The sequence below is a fragment of the Budorcas taxicolor genome, chromosome 5, assembly GCF_023091745.1.
Source record: "Budorcas taxicolor isolate Tak-1 chromosome 5, Takin1.1, whole genome shotgun sequence".
In the NCBI taxonomy this organism is placed as follows: Eukaryota; Metazoa; Chordata; class Mammalia; order Artiodactyla; family Bovidae; genus Budorcas; species Budorcas taxicolor.
Window position 1 is genome coordinate 152,977,088 of NC_068914.1, and position 21,753 is coordinate 152,998,840.

General features: G+C 59.6%; 1 protein-coding gene across 1 annotated transcript; it reads left to right on the top strand.

Moving 5' to 3' along the window:
* The first annotated feature begins 552 nt into the window (after nt 1-552).
* GGA1 (golgi associated, gamma adaptin ear containing, ARF binding protein 1) lies at nt 553-19,815 on the top strand. Its single transcript, XM_052639946.1, has 17 exons — nt 553-909; nt 4,752-4,836; nt 6,103-6,178; nt 7,081-7,179; nt 8,178-8,301; nt 8,717-8,817; nt 9,660-9,740; nt 10,825-10,965; nt 11,046-11,127; nt 12,182-12,289; nt 12,935-13,087; nt 15,872-15,930; nt 16,368-16,534; nt 16,985-17,178; nt 18,215-18,384; nt 18,625-18,735; nt 18,832-19,815. Exons 1-17 carry the CDS (start codon nt 867-869, stop codon nt 18,940-18,942), a joined length of 1,905 nt encoding a protein of 634 aa, XP_052495906.1. The 5' UTR covers nt 553-866; the 3' UTR covers nt 18,943-19,815.
* The last annotated feature ends 1,938 nt before the right edge of the window (nt 19,816-21,753 follow it).

Genomic DNA, 21,753 nt, shown 5'->3' on the forward strand with positions numbered 1-21,753 from the left:
ACCAGGTTTACTGGGAGAATTCTATCTTTCAGCTAAACATCACCTTCTCTGTGGAAACCTCCTGACAAGACACCCCCCAATCCCTTATCCCCGCCCCAGTTTGGGGTAGGGAGTCCCTCCTGTGTTGCCGTTATCCCTGGGCTTCCCCCATCTTGTTGTGTAATATCTGGCCTTGTCTTTCTGTTTCAGCGCCTGTCCCAGAGCAAGACGAATAGAGTGCATGAACTGACTGCAGAATGAATGCAGGAGATAGCACAGGGTTCAGTCTCGGCCACTTGTGTGATCTCAGACAAACTATCTGGTTCACGTTGTCAGAAATAGCAAATCATTAAACAGTACGTAAAAACAGTGCTTGGAACACTGTAAGCACTCAAACGTCATTTTCACAGCGGCCAAGCTGCCATTGCCCTTTTAAGGACCCCTTCCCCACTTTTGCAGCTAAGCGGAATATCCGCTCAGGGATCCGGAAGTGACCTCAGAGCCCCTCAGAAACATGGCCCCCGAACGTTCTTCCGGAAGCGGTCATAGGCATCTCCGTGACGCACAGCGATTTAGAGCGTCCCGCAGGGTTTCCATGGTGCAGCCCTCAGTCCCGAGTACCTCGGCTTTCTCTCGTTCCCGAGCGCTCTGAACAAGGCAGGAGGCGAGTCGCTCTCGCGACGTTGACGCCGCTTGGAGGGGTTGGGAGAACAGGTGACGCTCTAGGAAAGCCCGCCTTCATCTCTATGGTGCCGAATGCTCTTGCGCGCCGCTCCAGCTTGTCGGGACGGACGTTGCCCCTTTAATCGGCGGAGGGCGGTGCCAAGGAGGTCCCGCGAGAGCGGCGGGGGGCGGGGGGCGGTGCCGAGGCTGGGGGCCTGTGGCCGATGGAGCCCGCGATGGAGCCGGAGACTCTGGAGGCGCGAATCAGTGAGTGTCCGGGAGGGGCGCGGGCCGGACCGGAACCGGAACCGGGGGCATTAGGCGGTCCCCTTCCCGACGGGGGCGGGGTACAGGGCGCCCCCTCCTCACGCTCCGCCCCCGGCCCGGTAAGGGGCGGTGTCCCAAAACCCGTACCTCAGACCCTGGGGTGAAGGAGGGAAACCCTCACCAGCTGCATGGACCCGCAGTGGGAGCAAGTGCCTCCCATCCTTCCGATTCCTGGGCCTCGACCCCCGGGGCCGAGTGAGCTGCCCCCAGCTCGGTGCCCAGAACGCCCGGGATGGAGAGCGCAGCCTACAACCTCCTCGGGCCCAGAGTTATCCGCGGAGCGGACACCCAAGTCATTCCCTGGACGCTCGGCTAGCGTCCCCGAGGGCTGCACCACACACCCAGGAGGGAGGGACCCTGTTCCCATTAAAGCCCCGAATCCTCCACTTTCTGGCGGTGCCTGATGGGACTCCCTCCTGTCTGTTCCTTGAGCTTGCAACTCATATTCGGCTGTTTTCCCACCCAGGAAGGCAGGACCCATTAACTCATGGAACGCCCCCAAGTTCTGGCCACATAGAAACCCCTGAACTCCACAGGCTTGGGAGGGTCCCGTCTCAAACTCCAGAAGTAATTTCAAGTACTGTATCACTACCCTCAGTCCAGTCCCTCAGATTTCTGCACCCCCACCACAAACTCTTTTTCTGCCTCTCACCGAGTTTCCTCCAAAGGCCCGTGCATCCCTCCCTGTGTCACCTCAGACCCAGCTTCCCTCTCCTTCGGCTTCTGAGTGCTGGCCCCCCCATGGTCCATCTGACCTCCCTGTCTCACACTGCAGAAGACCCTCGCCTCTCATAACCCACTCTGGACTCGGCTTCTCAGAGCACGGCTTGCTTCTCCCTGGCCTAGTGACAGCTCTTCCTTTCCACTCACGTCTGCACCAGGGCTGCAGGGAAGCCTCTGGGTCCACCCTCAGCTCAGCACTTTGGTCCCAGGCACACCAGGGAGCCACCCAGGGTGATTTGGGATTATGGACAACCCCTTTTAAGCCAGTCTTGTGCAGCGTTGAATCTGGAGGTTGGTCTCAGAACCGCACCATCTCCAGGGATGTTTCACAGTCAGTCTGGCCAGTGGAGGGGGAGGGCATGGAAAGGAAGCACTCAGCGGCGATCGAGTCAGTTCTGGAATGCCACAAGTGTCAGGTCTCCACCATCACTTGGGGGTGGGGGATGGGCAGGGCCCTGACTGACAGATCTGACCAGAGGCAGGCCTTGAGCCATGGGTGATACAGAATTGTGTCAGGGTTAGCAACAGTGGACGTTCTCTGAGAGGCCAGGGAGTTTCGTCTCAGCAGGAGGCTGAACTCTGATTGGAGCTGAGGGTGTTTTCTCTTTTTCTTCCTGTTGGTACCCTGGCAAAATTGTAAGCTCTTTCCTTGCAGTGATTGGGGGTGAAGAGTAGCTTTTGTTGGGTAAAATATGACATTGTCACCACTGTAAAGTGACAAAGTGGAGTCACGTCCTGTTGTGAAACACCGCCTTCCCTGGGTGTTCTGCGCTGAGGCCTGATGGGGGAAGTGCTCCCCCCAGGTAGAGCTAAGAGGGCTGGGAGTTGAGGGCCAGGCCCAGACAGGTTGGTCAGATCTCCTTGGACCCAGAGGCCCTTGCTCTGAACCAGATACAGAGAAGATGTCCCGTGATGCCACTGCTTCATCCTCCCTGGCTTCTGACTTAGGAGCAGACTCTGGAACTCACTCAGACTCACGTGTCTCTTGACACTTTAAGAGACTTCCTGTTTTAGGTTCCCCCAGCTGGGTGTCACTGAGTAGGCAATATGCAGCCCCATGCCCCATGCTATCTTTCTAACTGCAGACTGATGTTACCCAGGCTCTGTCCGTGTTGCAGGACTGGGAGGCAGAGTTGATGGCTGGGGGGGTGGGGGGAGGGCAGCTATTTCTGGCATTCCTGAGTGGTCAGCAGGGGCTTCGTTTCTCCCAGGGACTGCAGGGCTCTGCAGGGCTCCAAGAACAGAGACGTGTGCACAGGGAAAATGCTTCATTCAGGTCTCCGCTCAGCTGGACCTCTGAGGGCCATCCCAGAGAGCAGCAACCCCCACAAACACACATATGCTGTCTGTACCGTCTCTCTGCTCTGAGTTTCTTTTCCTTTTTTTTTTTTTTTTAATGCTCTGTTTTTCTTAACAGCACTCTGCAGCAGTGTACAGCACCCTGTGTGGTGGCTTGTCTGAGCAGTCAGTGTTTCCTATGCTGAGCCGTTGAGTTCCAGGAGGATGGGGGTTTTGTTCACTGCCACAGCCCCACACTCAAAATATTTATTGAATAAATATGAATTGAATGATTGGTTGCCAGGCTCTGAGACCCTAGGGCACCAGGCCTCCCGCCACAGCACAGGACCCCAAATAGGCAGGCGCCACACGCCGAGTCCCCAACCTGCCCCTGGCCACAGCTCCTGTGTCCCACCTCCTGGGCTGTTCCCTCCACAGCCCCCGCTCAGTCCTCAGGCTGGGGTGGAACTGACCGGGATAGGCTGGGAAGTGACAGAGATCCAGCTCTGGCTGCCCCCACCGCTCCCCCGGGTAGAGTATGTTGTCATCCCAAATCATTCCTTATTTTGCCGCAACTTTACAAATGGGGAAATGGAGGTTCGGGAACGTTCTGACTGACTTAACAGGTTTTTTTTGTGTGTGTGTTTTTTCCTTTTATTGAAGGATAGCTGATTTACAGTGTTGTGATCATTTCTGCTGTTCGGCACAGTGACTCAGTTCTACACATACATACATTCTTTTTTATATTCCTTTTCATTATGGTTTATCCCAGGATATTGAATGTCCTTTCCTGTGCTCTACAGTAGGATCTTGTTTATCTTTAATTGTTGTTTGACCAACACTGGCGGGGGGGTGGTCAGGCGGTTCTGTCTGGCCTTGTTTACCACCCCTTCCTGTTGGCCCTTTCCTACCCACTACCCACTCTGGATGTGAATTGCCCCGGAACCTCTCCCTGCCAGCCTGCCACCGAGCCCGTGTCCATTCACTCGTTTACTGGGGGAGACCGATGGGACGCGACGCAGTAGCAGACTTGGGCCTGCAGCGAGGGTCAGGTCTGGGGGGACACAGGCGCACGCTGCCCCGGCAGTGCTGCCCCCGGGCAGGCATGACCTTGGATAAGGAGGAGGCATACCTGAGCTGTGCTCCTCACCACGCCCCTCCATGCCTTGCCCTGCGCTGTTATCCACAGCTTTTCTCACATGCAGCCCTTGAGCTGTTCCAAGCCATGTTATCCCCAGCCTGGTACTCCCTCTTGTGCTGCCCCTTCCGGGCAGCCTCCCCTGAGTCCCTTCCCCTGGTTCCCAGTTCCCATGACCCTTTTGCCTCCCTCTGTCACCTTGTACTAAGAACCTAGCTGCCCTTGGCCCACTTCCCAGCTGCGAAGCTCCTTGTGTTTGGAACCGTGGCTGTTTTTCCCATACCTCTAGATCTCCTCTGAGAGTGAATTCCGTGAGAATTACGGGGACATTTTAGGAGCAGAATCAGAGGAGGTGTGGTTGGATAGGCGGAGAGGCTTACAGCAGAAGTGACAGTAAGGGAACAGGCCCTGAGCACTCTCCCTCGACGTGGGGCCCTTTGCGGAGAAGCTGCGAGGGGATGCCAGAGGCCAGCAGGTCCTCTGTGCTGTGACCTGCTGGACGTCAGTGCTGGGTGCTTAGGGCCATTGGGTTAGGGAGTCAAGGATAGGCCTTTCCGTGTGCTCAGAGGTACCCCAGGGCAGGAACTGAAAGAGGCAGGGGTATCCTTTTGCCAGGTTGCACTAGCCCTCTGTTCTCCTCCAGACAGAGCCACAAACCCCCTGAACAAGGAGCTGAACTGGGCCAGCATCAACGGCTTCTGTGAGCAGCTCAACGAGGACTTTGAGGGGTAGGTGACTTCCCTGTCCTTTGCTCATGTGCTCAGCACCTGCCATGCACCCTCCAGACCTGGCCTTGGGCAGAGATGAGGGTGGGTTGAGACCCAGTTTGCATTCTTAATGAGCAGCAGGCACTCTCTACCACCCTCTGAGGTAGGCCTTACTGGACCCATTTTACAGGTGAAGAAACTGAGGCTCAGGGAACTCAGCAGTTGCCCTAAGATCTCACAGACCTGATGAGGCTCAAGGCTCCCTGACTCGTGCCCAGGCTTGTTTGGGGAGGACCTGCCAGAGAACTGCATGCTCCCCAGTTGGGGTACCCTCTGCTCAAGGCAGAGCCTGAACTGCCTGCATGAAACCCACACGGTGTACTTGTCAAAACTGTCCATTGGTGGTGCGTCCAGGCTTGGACTAGACCACTCGGCAGGGAGCTTGAGGGGGACGTTGTTAGTGGGCTCCCAGGTGGTGCTGAAGTTCGAGGAGCGCAGCCCAGCATGCTTCACCTCCGCTGCACCCCTCATAAGTGCAGGCGCTCCGCTCAGGATGCCGTGTGGACCATGACGTGCGTGGTCCCCAGACCAGCTGCTCGGGCCCGATCCCATCCCTTCAGTTAGGGGGTGGCCTGGGCGAGTACTGGATGCCTCTGACTCTCCATCTCTGCAACTGTAAAGTGGGCGTGATAGTGCTGCCTGCCTCAGGGGGCTCTTAGGAGCTTAGGCAGGAAAATGGAGGTGAGTTGCCTTGCACATGGAGCACTCAGTATGTGTTAGCTGTTGCTGTCACTGGTGACAGTTAGGATCTGGTAGGTGATGTCACCATTCTCCCAGCAGAATGTTCTGGGCACATTGTCGCGTTCTGCTCCCTGGCTGGGCCCCTGTAGACCGTGGGCATGTCTGTGTTAGGATCTGGTAGGTGATGTCACCATTCTCCCAGCAGAATGTTCTGGGCACATTGCCGCGTTCTGCGCCCTGGCTGGGCCCCTGTTTCGGTACTTGTCTCTATAGCCACCCAAGGGTACGCGAGTCATAGTTCTCAGTACAGCCAGCCAAGGAGCTGAGCTTGTGCCTTTCAGAGGCTGCCGCCCTGTGCACCCTGCCAGGACCTGCCCTGTTGTGCCAGAGTCTCTGCCCCCAGTCAGTCCGAAGAGGGAGCTGGGCCTTTGCACGTGCCCTGCAGGAGCCTCTGCAGACTTCAGGTCTCGGGGGAAGAGTGGCGGCACTCTCACGGTGCCTGGGGCTCTGTGACTAGTCTGGCTCTTTGCTCTTCCTCTCCCCCAGGCCTCCACTTGCCACCCGGCTGTTGGCCCACAAGATCCAGTCCCCGCAGGAGTGGGAGGCAGTCCAGGCCCTGACGGTGAGGAGAAGGAGAAACAGTGCCATCTGTCCCCTGACCATGTGGATGGCACCAGGGGTGGGGTGGGGGGGAGACTGAGGTTTTTTGGGTCCCGTCAGGCTCCTCCTTAGAGCCCAAGGGAATTGTGCCAAGATGGCCTAGAATAAGGGTGTGTGCCAGCCTTTGAGCACCCCATGGCAACCAGTGAACCAGCTGGCTGGCCTCCCATCCCAGACCCTGCACAGGTAGACCTCTTGCAGGAAGGAAGCCCTCGGTCATCTGGTCTGGGGATTCCCAGCTCCAGCTGTCCCTCAGATCTTCTGGAGGCTGACTCAGGGCCCCACTCCAGACCTGCTGACCAGCACACCTGCAGTGTGTGCATCCAGGAATCTTCGTGTTTATAGAGCTCCTGGATGCATTGTGGGGCCTGACAAGGCCAGCCTGTCGATGGCCTCCAGACACGGCAACACCAGGCACCCTGTTAATAGTTTGGTGTTTGTTTTAACATGTTAGGGTTTCGGTGTTTTTTTCCTCTCCTCACATGTTAGTTCTCTGATTTCACGTATGTATGGCTTAGGATAAGGCTGAGGTTGATGGTGCCTATTTACGTTTCCAAAAAACGTAAGGAAAATAGTAAGAAAATAATTTGCAAGTGGTACTCAGATGTGGCCAGGCCATGAAGGGACTAAGTTAGTGATGTGAGTTGGGTGTCACCAGGCTCTCAGAGTGGCCCAGCCCTGTCTTCCAGGGGTGGTGATCAATCTCAGGGGTCTCTGAACCTCAGAATCCCTTTTTTTTCTCAAATCATTTTCTCCCTTCTCACGGCTGGTCTCTGGACTTCTGGGCCCTGGCTGAGGTGTAGGAGAGAGGCTGCCTCCCCTGACCCACCCAGGGGCCCCCGTACCTCACACCTTCCCCCCCAGGTGCTGGAAACATGCATGAAGAGCTGCGGCAAAAGGTTCCACGACGAGGTGGGCAAGTTCCGCTTCCTCAACGAGCTCATCAAGGTTGTGTCTCCCAAGGTGGGTGTCTCTGCCACATGCTCAGACCTGTGCTGCCATGGGGGGGTTGAGCAGTGAGGATCCCAGATCGAAGGAGGAAGGTGACTGCCCTCCTCCTGACCTGGCACAAACACAGACCCTTTCTCGAGGGTCTTCACATAGCTGAATTCAGGACAGCTGGGCTTCTAGGAGGAATGTTCCAGGCTGCCCGGTGGCTGGCTGACTGGAGCAGCTCGGCACTTAGGGAGGAATGACCGCAATGAAAGACAGCTTCCCCAGTGTGGGCTGCTCAGGTCTGCGCTCTCTCCCTGCAGACCTAGCCATGGCAGGTCTGGGCACCAGGGCGGGGTGCCCTGGTGCCCCACCTAGGTGTGTAGTGGAGGGTCTCCCTGTCCCCACTTACAAGAGTGGCCTCCTGAGGCCTCGGATCTGAGGCCCCAGAGTCCTCCCGTAGGGCACGAACAGGTTTGGAGCCCCTTGTTGGGTAGGTGAGAGCCCACCCCTTTCGCCCGTCCTCACTCAGGCCCATCCCTTGGCCCGAGCAGCTGAATGACCCAGCAGCTGTTCTCAGGAGTAGATCAGTGTGAAAGCTAGTTCCCTCAGCCGAGTGTACTGCTGGGAAACTGAATGGGGCCTGGGGCCAAACGGTCTCACGCCTGCTCCTTCCCTGGTCAGCCAGGAGCCTGGTGGCTCCTCCTTCCTGAGGTCACAAGGTTAGGGCTTCCATGAGCCGACTGTGAGTAGATGCTGGGCTCTGGGCCTTTCAGCTCTGCATCCCCAGTGTGGTCCCGCTGCTGTCACCTTACTGAACAGGTGGGGGACTGGGACGCCCAGGGCCGGCTCAGCTTGGGAGCGGCAGGGCCTGGAGCTCTGCCAGGCTGGTCGGGTGGGACATGAGGGTCCTGCAGGCTGAGGTTTCAGAGGGAGTCCTGGGGAGGCAGCCAGGTTTGGGCTGGGGTTGGGGCTGCAGTGAGTGAGGCCAGCCAATGCAAAGCCTCCTCTCCCCTCCATCCCTGAAGTACCTAGGTTCTCGGACATCAGACAAGGTGAAGAACAAGATCCTGGAGCTTCTCTACAGCTGGACGGTTGGCCTCCCCGAGGAGGTGAAGATTGCAGAGGCCTACCAGATGCTGAAGAAGCAGGGTGAGGCCCCAGAGGTGGGGGTGACCGCCCCCTCTGCTCTGCCCTGAGGCTCCAGCGGCTTCAGGGCCCTGGCAGCAAGATCACGGGTGTGCCCTTTAACTGCTCAAGACCGCAGAGTCAGTGGTCTTTATGGCTCTGCCTGAGGCCAGATGGGCTGGAGGGAACATGGGTTTGAGTCAGCCTTCCCTTCAGAGAGTGGCCCCCCATGGAATGGTCTCAAAATAGAGGCTCCTAACTACGCCCTCTGTCGGCTGCTATTTGGCATGGTGGTTCAGGAGCAAGCCTTGAGCCCTCAAAGGCAGCACCAGAGCGCTGGAGAAAGCCTGTCCTCCACGCTCCCTCCTACCCTTGCCTGCCCCCCATACCCCGTCCCACCCCAGCCCCGAGACAGTCTCCCCACCACCCTCTGCTGCAGGGATCGTGAAGGCCGACCCCAAGCTGCCAGATGACGCCACCTTTCCTGTTCCTCCACCACGGCCAAAGAATGTGATCTTTGAAGATGAGGAGAAATCCAAGGTGAAGCTTCAGGGAGGGCCAGAGGAGGACCCCAGGCCCCTTGAGGGTCAGTGGATCCCAGCCCCTGGCGGTGCTGTCCCTGGATCGGAGGCTCACAGTGAGCGCGGCTGCGTGGCGAGTGCAGGCACCAGGTGTTAAGCCCTTACACGTGCTGATGCTGCCAGCGCGGTGCCGTCACTTGGTACACACAGGCCTGAGCCTGGTGGCCGGGGGGTTGGTCTGAGGGCATTTCATAGCTTGATCAGCAAGTTGCCTATCTTTATGTCTGTGACTCTCTCAGCAGTAATATTGCTAGCTTTTTGTTAAAGAAGCATGTGCTCATGGGCAAGAACTTAAAACAGCCCAGAGGTAAGATAAAAAAAAGCTCTTCTCTACCCAGTCTAGTCCCAGAGGATAACTGCTGTTGAGTTTCCTGTACTTCCTTCCAGAAGAATTCTCTAGCAATATTAATGTAATTTTTCACACCATTTGTGGAGAACCTATTTCTGCTGGGCACTGTGGAAAGCACTTATTTGCAGTGTGTCACTTGTTCATGGCTGCCACATAAGATTAAGATGTCAGTAGATTCTTTAAAAAAAAAATAGGATTCATTTATTTTATTTCATCAGCCTCTCGGCATGTGGCATCTTAGCTCCCTGACCAGGGATCGAACCCACACCCCATGCAGCGGAAGAGTGGAGTCTTAATCCCTGGACAGCCAGGGACGTCCCCACTCTGAGTAGATCCTTGCCACACGATGGAGAGCTTAGTGACTTATTCATGTCCCGCCTCCAGGAAAAGGAGCCAGCACAGGACCCCAGGCCCAGAGAGTGCCGTCCCAGCGTGTCCCTCTGTCTCCACAGATGCTGGCCCGCCTGCTGAAGAGCTCCCACCCCGAGGACCTCCGAGCAGCCAACAAACTCATCAAGGAGATGGTGCAGGAGGTGATAGCTGAGCCCAGGGCTCAGGGAGGTGGCGGGAGGGGATGTTGAGCTGGGCCACCGAGGGGAGCTGTGTGTATGTGTGGAACTCTGCGGTGACCCAGCTAAAGGGCTGTGACAGCACAGAAAGGGCTGACCGAGTCAGGGGACCCTGTGGGCAGAGCCAGGGTCAGTAAGCGCAGAAGAAAGCATTTCCCAGCACCCGAGCTGACCTGCGCTGGCTTCTGTGAGACTGACTACCTCTTCTATAAAAGTTAGAAGGAAATTAGCTCTTACTGTACTGAAGATAGAGTATGTATACAGGGAAGGAAGAATATACGTGTATTTCATAAGGACGTATACCTGTGTTGGGGGGCATGCTGAAATCTTTTTTATTGATAAGGGTAAGTCATTAAAAGTATGCAGTCCAGATACACAGAGGCAGACGTTCTGGGCTATTTTAGGGTAAGCTGTGTGCTCTGACAACCCAGAGAAAGTCAGGGCAGCCCCTTTCAAGGAGGGCGACTGTGTCAGACAGCACAGCACAAGCCCGCCTTTCATTCCACAAGGGAGTAACGTGCGGGGTGAGCAGAGCAGGTGCAGGATAGCAGGGTCCCTTCTGCAGCAGCCTTTTAAGGCCGTGAGCTCCCCGCCACTTGCCGCACACTGACAGACACCTCACGGGGTCCCGGCTCTAGTTTCTCTGTTGGTGACCACTCAGGTTCCCTTTCCCTCTCAAGTACAGGCACTTCCTTTCAAGGGACAGACACAAGGAGCGGGAGGGTCGTGGAGAGCCACAGGTGTGGATCTAGGCCCCAGGCCTCCAGCATCACCTGGCAAATGTGCTGGACTCACAGATTCCTGGGCCACCCCTGCAGATTCTGCTGAGCTTGTGCGTCTAGGGTGTTGGCGAGAGGAGAGGAAAAGTGAACACAGGGTTGGCCAAGGGCTTCTTGGACCAGAGTGCCCTGTCTGGGGCCCGAGGGGCTCTTTGCAGGGGCTGATCCCACACCCAGCGGGCGCCCTCCAGGGTGGTGGGGGGCAGCATCCTGGCTCAGGTCCGGGCCTGACCTGGGCTCTCCGGGGCTGTTTGCCAATGCCTCCCCAGGACCAGAAGCGAATGGAGAAGATCTCGAAGCGGGCAAGCGCCATCGAGGAGGTGAACAACAACGTGAAGCTGCTGACTGAGATGGTGATGAACCACAGCCAGGGCGGCGCGGCGGCCCGGAGCAGCGAGGACCTCATGAAGGTGCGCCCGCCCCCACCTGGCTCCCCACCCCCACCCCAGTGCCCCCGCCGGCCCTGACCTGCTCGACCTGCTGCCCCCAGGAATTGTACCAGCGCTGTGAGCGCATGCGGCCCACCCTTTTCCGACTGGCCAGTGACACGGAGGACAATGACGAGGCCTTAGGTGAGCTGCAGTTAGAAGGAGCTACCACTAGGGGCCCCCCCTTCTCCAGCAGTGATCTTGGGTTTCTCCACTTTGAGGAAGAAGGAAGTGAAGCTGAGGGGCTGACCCTGAGAGACTATGGGCCAAGCCCCTCCTTGGCAGACATCTCATTTACTGCCTGTAAGCTGCACAGGAGGGGGAATTGTTCCTTTTTCACAGCTGGGGTTCAGGGAGGGAAGTGGCCTGTCCAGATCAGGGAGCAGAGTGGTGGCAGGGCCAGGGAGGACCAGAGGCGCTCCCTCCAGACGCTGCCTCCTGGTAAGGGTGAGCTTGAAACCACGAGCAAGTCCCTCAGGCCTGAGCGCCTCCAGAGCTGGGCCCCGTGGCCACACGTAAGGGTCTCATCCTTGTTCTATGTCACCACACGAGCCACGCCTCCCCGGCAGTGGTCTAGGTATCATCTCAGCCTCCATTCGTGGAGTTCCTTGAGCGCCTCCCACGTGCCAAGTTCCTGGTGCACCCAGGAGGCTCGCCCCTCAGCTCCCCCTCAGCCCTGGCCCCGGAGGACCTGGTTTGTGGAGACACTGTTCTAGGCCCGGGGCTATGGCAGTGACCAAAGTAAATAGAGCCAAATCCCCCAGGAGCTCTTCCCCCTGAGAGGAGACAAGGAACTGGGGCTGTGGGCCTGGCAGTCTGTTGGGCGGCGGTAAGGGGCATGGAGGAGCGCAGGGAAGGACCTGGGGTGTGGGGCTGGGGTGAGGGAGGGCCTCCCTGAGGTGACGTGCGTAAAGACTGGAAAGCAGGAAAGAGTGAAGCCCTGTGGAGATCCAGGGTCTCCAGACAGCAGGGCCAGTGTGTGGGCCTGGAGGCCAGGGCCCGCATCTGTGTTGAGGGGCTGGCAGGGGCAGCCAGGGAACTGGATGAGGGCCACGAAGTGCCTGAGGCAAAGGAGTCAGGAAGGGCTGCCCCCAAGCCCCGCCCCTCCCACGAGGCCTGGGATGCATGTGGGGCACCCCTCCCCACCAGAGGCCCCCACAGTCCTTCAGCCCAGCCCCTCCCCTCCTGCCTGTTCCAGCGGAGATCCTGCAAGCCAACGACAACCTTACCCAGGTCATCAACCTGTACAAGCAGCTGGTGCGGGGCGAGGAGGTCAACGGCGACGCCACCGCCGCCTCCATCCCCGGTGAGGAGGTGGCGGGAGAACTGGGAGGGCCCATCGGCCAGAATCCAGGGTGGGGCACTGGTCCCAGAGCTCAGTGGCCCCTTAAGATGGGGGAGCCCCCCACTGGGTGAGCTGGGGGAGGAGTCTGTGCCAAGCCTGCAGCTGCAGGGGAGGAAGTCTGGATGCGGGGTGGAGGGGAGGGGGCTGAGGGTCTGGCAAGGACAGGCTGGAGAAAGAGGGCCTCCCTTTCATTTGACAAATCTGACGCCTGTTGTACGGGCCTGGATGACATCCCAAGGCTTAGTTTAATTATCAGAAGTGCACAGGGAGGGCTTGACACATAAACATTACAGCTCAGCTCCACTCCGGGTAAAGCGACAGCCAGGGGAGGCTAGAATGGGCCCTGTTGGGAGAGGCTGGGGGGACACTACCCGGAAAGAGCGGAGTCTAAGAGGGGCCTTAAAGGACGAGAGGCAATCCGCCAAGTATGAGGGAAGCAGGAAGTACGTTCTGTGCAGAAGGGACACCACGTGCCAAAGAAGGGGCCTGGCAAGCAGATCCCAGCCAAGGGTGATGTGGCCAGGTGGGGAGCTTGCTGCTCCCCAACCCCAGGGACTCTGCGTGTTCTCCACCCAGGGCTGGCCTGACTCTCCTTTCCCACCCCAGGGAGCACCTCGGCCCTTTTGGACCTCTCAGGCCTGGATCTCCCTCCGACAGGCACCACCTACCCAGCTGTGCCCACCCGCCCTGGCGACCAGGCCAGCCCGGAGCAGCCCAGCACCTCGGTTTCCCTGCTTGATGATGAGCTCATGTCTCTGGGTGAGGAAGGGGCTGGGGCCGGGCCCGGAGGCTCAGCTGCAGGTGGGGGTGACACCCCTGGCACATAAGGCAGCTTTCAGAGTGTGGTCAGGTCAGCCTGTTCCTCCTCCTCCTGTGAGTCCTCTGGAGGATGGGGGATGGGCATCAGGCCCATTTCATAGCTGAGGAGGCTGAGGCCCAGAGAAAACAAGGAGATCCTGCCAGGTCCTACTGTCAAGGGTGAGGCTGGCCCCACCTCTGATAAGCCAGCCACACCTAGGCTCTGGTGGCCTAAGGGAAAACAAAGGGACTTCGCTACAGCAGGTTAGAGCCTAGAATTGGGGAGCTACCCAGGCAAAAATCAGTAATCTCCTTGCCCCTGAGAGGAAGAGGAGGGGAGCTCTAGGCTCTGAGCACCAGAAGCTCCAGGGAAGCTGAGCTCTGTGACTCCCGCTGGTCCCAGACCAGGCCTGCAGTCACTACGGGATGGGTTGGGGCTCCTGAGCCTGGCGGGGAAACGGGCTCACCCTGGGGCAGAGCAGGGCACGCAGCCGGGCACACAGTTTTCGAGTTCCCAGCTTCCAGGGGCAACCACCGCATCTGAGAGCGTCAAAGCACCAGAGCCTAGCAGCCACCTCCTCACGGTGGCCCTGAAGTTATGGCAAAATTGAGGTAGGTGGTCGGGCTCTGTCACAGGAAACCTTTCCCTGTCACAGGCGCCTCAGAGGATACGTTAGGAAAGTGACTTGGAAGCCTAGTCAGACTGAGTTCTCCCGAGTTGGTTCTGAGGTAAAACCCATACCTGACAGACTCCAAGAAGCGACAGAGGGCTGGGGTCCCAGCGGGGGCACCCCTGACACACCATGCTGCTATCTTAGCCCCACTCCCCTCAGCCCAGGACACAGTGAGGCCAGCACCCCTGGTTTACAGATGCCAGAGCCAGGCTCCAAAAGCTGAGCCACTTGCCCAAAGGGCCATGGGCTTTGGGCAAGACCCTCCGATTCTGAAGCCTCCCCGGGAGCCTCTCTGCTGCTCTGACTCGGCCATCAGCCAGGACAGGGAAGCGAGGACTTGGAGTGCGGAGGGGGACGAGGGGGACAGCAGACCAGGTCGGGGTCCCCTCTGCAGGCCGGTCAGCCAGCACTCCTTCCCTGGGAGGCTCTGACCACAGTGCGTCCTGAGGCCTGCATTGGAATCCCACCACCTGCCCCCTTTGCCTTTGGAGCCGGGGGAGACTCCGAGAGAACCGAGCCCACGCTGGGCAGCAGCTACCTGACCTGGCAGCGGGCATGTGAGCCCAGCCCCCACCCCACCCCCAGCCAGCGGCTGCGGAGAAGCCACCTCCCTGTGAAAGGCTGTGTGCTCCGCACTTCCTGTCCACCCCCCCCCACCCCGTCACTTCAGCAGAGCCCTGAGCCTCCAGCTTCCTCTGCTTGCTGCTCAAAGTGAAGAAAATGTGGGAACCAGAACCCGACGTGGCAGGGCAGCAGCCGCCCAGCTCCCCCAGCTCAGGGCAGTGGAGGAAGCCTGGGACCACAAAGGGGGCTCCTCCTGAGCGGTTCTCTGTGGCAGGAAGGGCGCGGGGTGGGGGTGGGGCGGGCAGCGCAGGCTTCCCGCCTGCCCGGGAGGGCGCCCGGCGCCTCTGCGTCTGAATTGTCCGATTCATTAGCGACAGCAGTCCTCAGAGGCAGATGCTGCTGTTGTCTCCGGAGGCGCAGGAAGGTTGTCACCAGCCTGAGGTCACAGCTGAGTGGCAGAGCTGTGTCTGAACGCCAGTCTTCGGGCCTTGCTCTGCTCACGTCCAGACTCTGGGGTTTCCAGTGGTGTGACCGTGGGCAGGTTGCTTAACCCCTCTGAGCACCTGCTTCCTCATCCCTAAGGGAGGCGTGAGAAGCCCACACCCACCTTTGAAGATCGCCTGAGGATTGAGGCCCGTGTCTGTAGTGCCTGCCTCGGGTGTGGGAGCTGATAGTCTCCACTGTGGGCCTTGGTCTCAGGCATGCCCAGACGAGGAGGCCCCGCAGTTGCAGCCTCCCTCACCTCTGCCCGTCAGGTAGCACGTCAGCCCGGTCGTGTCCAACTCTGTGACTGCCCTTGGACTGCAGCATGCCAGGCCTCACTCTTATTCAGGCTTTGCTACAAACAAGACAGAGGTCAGACTGCCTGGTGACCTACCCCCCTCTACTGATGAGCAGGCAATGAGCAGGTCCTTCCAGAGGGACCACTGCCCTCTTTGCCCCCGTCAGCCAAGCTTTCGGCACATGTCCGGGCAGACAAGGCCTTTCATGTCTGCCCTGGCCATCATCCGCATGCTGTGCTCAGGGCCCCTGCGGCCCAGCCCAGGGTTGCTCAGAGTCTAGGTCAGGCCTGGGCCCAGCGCCCTTCTGATGCTCAGAGGGTATCTGTCGAGTCAGTCATTGGGTGGGCACAGGATGCTGACTCCTGCCGCCTGGATCTGTGAGAAAACAGCCCTCACATAGTGTCTCCCACCCCCCGCGCCAGCTCCCACCTGCCCACTGTCAAACAAAGGCGACCTCAACCCTGCCCTTAGTGGTTGAATTGGCCTCTGAGCAGCAAGAGAGGAAGCGTGTTTGGGCCAGGGAATAGGCCCTTGGGATCTTCAGTTTCTGCTTCTCTCCACTGAGATGGGGAGGGGGGTTGTCGCCTTTGCGCTGAGCCTCTTGGATGAGGGGGCGCAGGGGGAGGGTGGAAGCCAGGAAACCCTGGCCTGACACAGAGTCCCCCCAGCTCTCTTGCCTCTGCTCACAAACCCAGCTCCTTTACCTCTGTCTCACTTCCTTGTAGGCCTCAGCGACCCCACACCCCTCTCTGGCTTGGATGGTGCTGGGTGGAACAGCTTCCAGGTAGGGGTGGGGCAGGGCACCTGAGACAGGCAGCCTGAGGAGGCAGGGACGGGAGAGGTGGGCAGGAGGGCCCACGGCAGGGGTGGTGGGGGTGGGGAGCACCCATCCTTGGATGGAGGGAGGTGGGCAGGCCTCTCCTCACTTTCAGCACTTTTCCCTGGGGTCTCAGCCTTGGGTTGAGCTGGGGGCTCCCCGTTCCTTTCTTGTGACTTTGAGGTTCTTGAAATGGGATGTTTTCTCGAGTGGAACCCCAGATCAGACTTGGCCACCAGTGGCCTTGGAGTCAGGGGCTCAGGCCCGCGGGGATGTCGTCTGCACCTCTGCTGCCGCTTCCCCAGATACCACCTGCCAGGAGGGGAGGGGGCCCCAGGGCAGCACCAGGTGCCCGACACCTTTCAGCGCAGCCTCACCCCCTGCACCCTTTGTACACCTGACAGTCGTCCGATGGCACGGAAGCCCCAGCCCTGACTCCGGCCCCCAGTGTGGACAGTCGGCCCCCAGCGCAGACACCCCCACCCGCGAGCAGTGGTCTGGATGACCTCGACCTCTTGGGGAAGACCCTCCTGCAGCAGTCGCTGCCCCCGGAGTCCCAGCAAGTGCGGTGGTGAGGGTCCGCCCTGCCCAGACCCTCCTCTGCCCCGGGCCCAGCAGAAAGAGGCCCGGTGCTGGTTTGCTCAGTGAATGGCATGGCCAGAACACCACCGCATGCCAAGTGCTGCCCAGGGCTCGAGGGACACAGCAGTAACCAGGGCAGACGCAGGGCCCATCCAGCAGGGCATGGAGCGTATGAGAGATGGGTCCATGCCCCACCCACACACCCTCCCCCAGGCCTGCTGGCCCCTAAGAAAGACCCAGAGAGCTGCCAGGAAGGAGGGCGCTGAACCCAAATGGGTGGGGGAGCACGAGGTGCCTGCTCCAAGACGAGGAGGCCAAGGCCAGAGAGATGAGGTGTCTGAGCCAGCCGTCAGGGACCACGAGGACCCCAGCCACTCCTGTGCCCCTCATCTTCTGGGCCCTGGAGATTCACCTCTCAATGCACCATCCCCCCAATAAGGGAGAAGCAGCAGCCAGCCCCCCGGCTCACACTCCGGGACCTGCAGAATAAAAGCAGCTGCAGCTTGCCCAGCTCCAGTGCCACCGGCCTGCTCCACACCGTGTCCCCTGAGCCCCCCGGGCCTCCGCAGCAGCCCACGCCCACCGAGCTCTCGCTGGCCAACATCACTGTGCCTCTGGAGTCCATCAAACCCAGTGAGTAGGGCAGCGGCAGGGCAGCGGCCGGCCCGGCTGGGGCAGCTCCCTGCCTGCGCATCCCTCCTCCCGCTACCTTGTGCTGTTGGGAGCTAGATCGGGGGCAGCAGGTGGGAAGATGGGCTCCCCTCCCAGCCCTGCCCAACTCGGTGGGGGCTCTGGGTAAGACGCTTCCCCTTCCTAGGAGTCAGTTTCCTCACCGGTCCTGGAGTGTCACAGAACTGCATTCGAAACTCTAGGATGGGGAATTCCTTGGCAGTCCAGTGGTTAGGGCTTGGCACTTTGACTACCAAGGACCCAGGTTTGATCTAAGACCCCACCAGCCATGCAGCATGGCCAAAAGAATAAATAAACTCCAGGGTGGCTCCAGGGGACTTCTCATGGGTGGCCCCTGCATCGCTCCCCGGGAAGGGCAGGGCCAGGACACGGAGGTCTGCAGGGGGGGTCTCCCCAAGACCACAGGGATAAAGACCCAGGTCCGAGCCTGTGCTTCTGCCCAGGAGCAAAAGAGGGGCCACTTACAGCACCAGACTATGACCCAGACAGAGGAAGGCTGGCCAGGCTTCTCAGCGCTGTCCATCTCGATGACAAGGGCAGTCCTTGGGAGCTGGTTAGTGGTGCCACTGTCTTGGCCTGGCGGACCCTGCACTCAGAGAAACAGAGTGACTGTACCTGGGTCACACAACGAGAGCGTGCCCACAGCTCCTGCACAGCCCTTCTACTCCAGCATGCCAGGAGCGGCCACACAGCACTGCGTGAGCCCGACTAGAACTCAGTTCCAGGGTGGGCGTCCTGCCTCCACCATCACGCTAGAAGTCCACCTGCCCATCTTGGCCCCAGACTATACCCCTGACTGCACTGCTGCCCAGGGTCAAGGCAGCACGCTGGGTCTGGGTCTTTTCATTCTTTCTCAGCAGAGCAGCGAGCACCTGGGGTCAGCCGGGTGTGAGGGGCTGATCGGATGTGCTTGGGCTCAGGCTTGGCACCCTGCCTCCGCCCCCTGCCCCCATCAACCTCTCCCCGTCTCCTCTGGCAGGCAGCATCTTGCCGGTGACCGTGTATGACCAGCATGGCTTCCGGGTCCTCTTCCACTTCGCGCGAGACCCGCTGCCTGGGCGCTCCGACGTGCTGGTGGTGGTGGTTTCCATGCTGAGCACCTCCCCCCAGCCCATTCGCAACATCGTTTTCCAGTCAGCTGTCCCCAAGGTGACGTGGGTGTGGCTCTCTCCTCAAAGCAGGGTGATTTGGGGCTGGATGTGGAGTCAGCTCTCTGGGGCAGGGGGTAGGGCCTCTGTTTCTCTCAGGGAGTCGGGGTAGAAGGGAACCCAAAGGCAGGGCCCTGGGGCCCTCAGGGTGGAGCGGACAGGAGGCTGGCTTTGTTCCTGAGGGACTGGGGACAAGAAGCCAGGGCTGGCTGTCTCCAATCTGCCCTCTGACCTTCCACAGGTCATGAAGGTGAAGCTTCAGCCACCCTCAGGCACGGAGCTGCCAGCATTTAACCCCATCGTCCACCCCTCAGCCATCACACAGGTCCTGCTCCTTGCCAACCCCCAGAAGGTGAGTGAGGGGCCCGGCTGTGACAGGGCATGGCCGTGGGGTGGGGGCAGCCTCTTCTCCCGCTCTGACCCTCTGCCTTCACCATCTCTGCTTTAGGAGAAGGTTCGCCTCCGCTACAAGCTCCTCTTCACCATGGGTGACCAGACCTACAACGAGATGGGGGATGTGGACCAGTTCCCCCCACCAGAGACCTGGGGGAGCCTCTAGAACTGAGAAGGCTGGGGAGAGGAGGGGCCGTGGCACTGGCTGCTGCCAAGCCTAGGTGGAGGCCATGGCGGCCTGGGTGTGTTCCCACAGCCATATTCCCCTGGGTCTGGTGCTTCTCCCCTCACCCCTGCAGCCCCCGCCATCCTTGCCCTCTCCCCTGCGGAGCCAAACCCGGCAGGAGGCTGGGCCTGGGTTTGCACTGGTGGGGACTGTCATCACAGGTGGGAGCCTGGAGCAGGGAGGGCCCACACAGCCCCGGAAGGACTTGCGGTCGTAGGGGAGAAGCACGGCTGTCGGGCAAGGGCCAGGGCCTGAGGCCTACTCCAGACCCCAGCCTGGGGAGGGGTCCTCCCTGCCTGTCTCTTATGCCTTATGGGAAGGCCCAGCCATAACTCGGGGCTGTGCTGGAGCCGGGACCAGCTCAGGCCTCCTCCATAGGAACCGGGTGACTGTGGGGGTGACGCCCACACCCCCAGCCCTTTGCACTCTCGGGTTTGTGGTTTGATTCTCTTAGCTTTTCTCTCTGAGTGGCCCTGTGGTCACCGTCTCAGGGGGCCAGTGTGGGGAGACCCCCCACCTGTCCCCCACTCCTCCTGGGGATCTCACTCTAGCTGCCTGGCCCCTTTGCTGTCAGGCCTCTGGGTGGGGGGACTATGGGGGTCATGTGACTGCTGGCCCAAAGGTAATGCCCCAGGCGGTGGCCCCAGCTGAGGGCTCCTGGGCTCCTGGCCAAGGGAGGTCCTACACTGGAGTTCTTGCGTGTCTCTTTCATTCATTGGGCTTTGTTCACCCATCTATCCATGGGCAGAAGTGGGGTCGGTGCGTGAGTGAGAGCAGGAGTATTTATGGAAATAAAACGTCCTTTTTCCTGGACCAGCTGCTCTTGTGGCCCTTCTGAGAGAGGGAGTCAGGAAGGATCCAGGCGTGCGAGGTCCCCAGGGGCTGCCCCACAGACTCCTCTACCTCTCCTGGGAAATCAGGCCACGGTTCCCCTCCTCGCCTCAGATCCCAGCACCGGAAGAGGCCCTGCTCGGGGGCTGTGGCCACTGCTGAGTCACCAGAGAGGACCCGCAGGGCTGTGGGGGGCCCAGCGCCATCCCAGCTGGAAGCGAGTGGCTGCTTGGGCCTGCCAGGAGCCCCAGCTGCTGCAGACACTGAAGGGGAGGCCCCTGGCCACTCACAACTTCCTCTTGCTGCGCTCAGCCCTGAAAGCACAGCTGCAGTGCAGCGCCGCCCGAGGCCCCTGCCTCAGCTTCTCCCTCTCTCCAGAGGCAGCTCCCAGGGCGCAGGCGCCACCAACCGCAGCCTCTTTCTGCAGGGGCCCCCTGCCATTCCCGGGGACAGCACACTCCCCCTGGGTTTTCCGGGTGTTTCTCTTCACTGGGAGGCTGGGGTCCCGGCCTGGGGCGTGGCTTAGAGACTGGCAGCTGAGGGAGCCAACCAACATGCAGCAGAGCCATTGAAAGGCATCCCCCTGCAGGCCTGCCTGTGGCAGGGAGCCGGCTCTGTGTGCCCTCTGCCCTCTGCTCACAGGCATCTGGGGAAGCCTGCCCGCCACTTCTCTTTCCTAGAATATGATGGGAGTTATGCTTTGAAGATGCGAGTTTTCACTTTTGTCTAACCCAGTGTTTCCCAAGTCTGAATTTGGGCGCTGAACACTGTCCCTTACATACTGTTGGGAAGGGCTGGAGGCCAGTCCAGCCTGTGTGCTCTTTTCCATCCAGCAAATGACGGCTCTTCTCTGTGCCAGCCAACACTGGACGCGCAGGGCAAGGGCTTCTCAACGGGGAGGGCGTGCTGTCGAGGGCATAGGAGAGGGAGCAAGGCCTCTGAGTCGGCATCTCCAGCTCCTCACAATCAGGAGCCTCCTGTCAGATCCGCCTGGTGTGACCACCATCCCACATCTGGGCCTGCAGACACCCTGATCTCAGGCTCCTGGCTTCCTTCCTGTTCACCTCCCTACTCTCTGGGCTGGATTCTGCCTAAACACTTAAATGATGCCTCAGAAAGAATCTCTCCTTGGAATGTTCTTTAAGAAGCATGTTATTCTTTTACATGAGACAAAACCGTGCTCCCTGTAGCATGCCCCTAGGGTCCTAGAAACTCCCTCTCGGAGCATGTGTTCCACAGGCCATGGAAGGGTTGTGGGCCTGGGCGCCAGCATGACTGCCAGCTGGGAGCCTGGGAGCTCTGGCGGGCTGTGTGACTTTGAAGAAGGTGCTTCCTTCTCTGGCCTTCAGTTTACTTGTTTGAAAAGGTGGGAGGGACCCAGTGAGCTGTAAGGCCCCTCTGAAGAATCCTTGGGCCAAAGGGCCCCCCGGCTGTCAACTTGCAGTGACCACAGGGGCAAGAAGATCTGTTCAGTCTTCTTAGACCACCCTTGATCCAGTCTACCCATCCAGCTGTCTGCCTGTCCGTCCTGCCACGTGCCTCCTGAACAGCCCCGTCCTCAGACCCCTGAGCCAGGAGCATGGCCACCAGAAGCTGGAGGTGGACGGGAGGTGCTCCACAAGCCTGCATCTGTCTGAGGGGCCAGCAGGGGTGCTCTAATCAGAAGAGAGGACCCTTTGCCTCCACCACCTGTTGCATCATTTCCAAATACGGGGTGTCAATCTAGACAGGTCCAGAGCCTCCGGAGCCCTCGGGCTGGGAGAGAGGGACACAGGAAGTGTTCTCTGCCTCCTCAAGGGTGACCCCCACCTCCACCCCAGGAGCAGTGGGACTTCCCAGGCCTCGAAGCCACACTTCCACTTCTGTTTGTGCCGCTGGAGGCAGCTGCTTTCCTAAGAGCAAGCACAGGACACTGCTCTT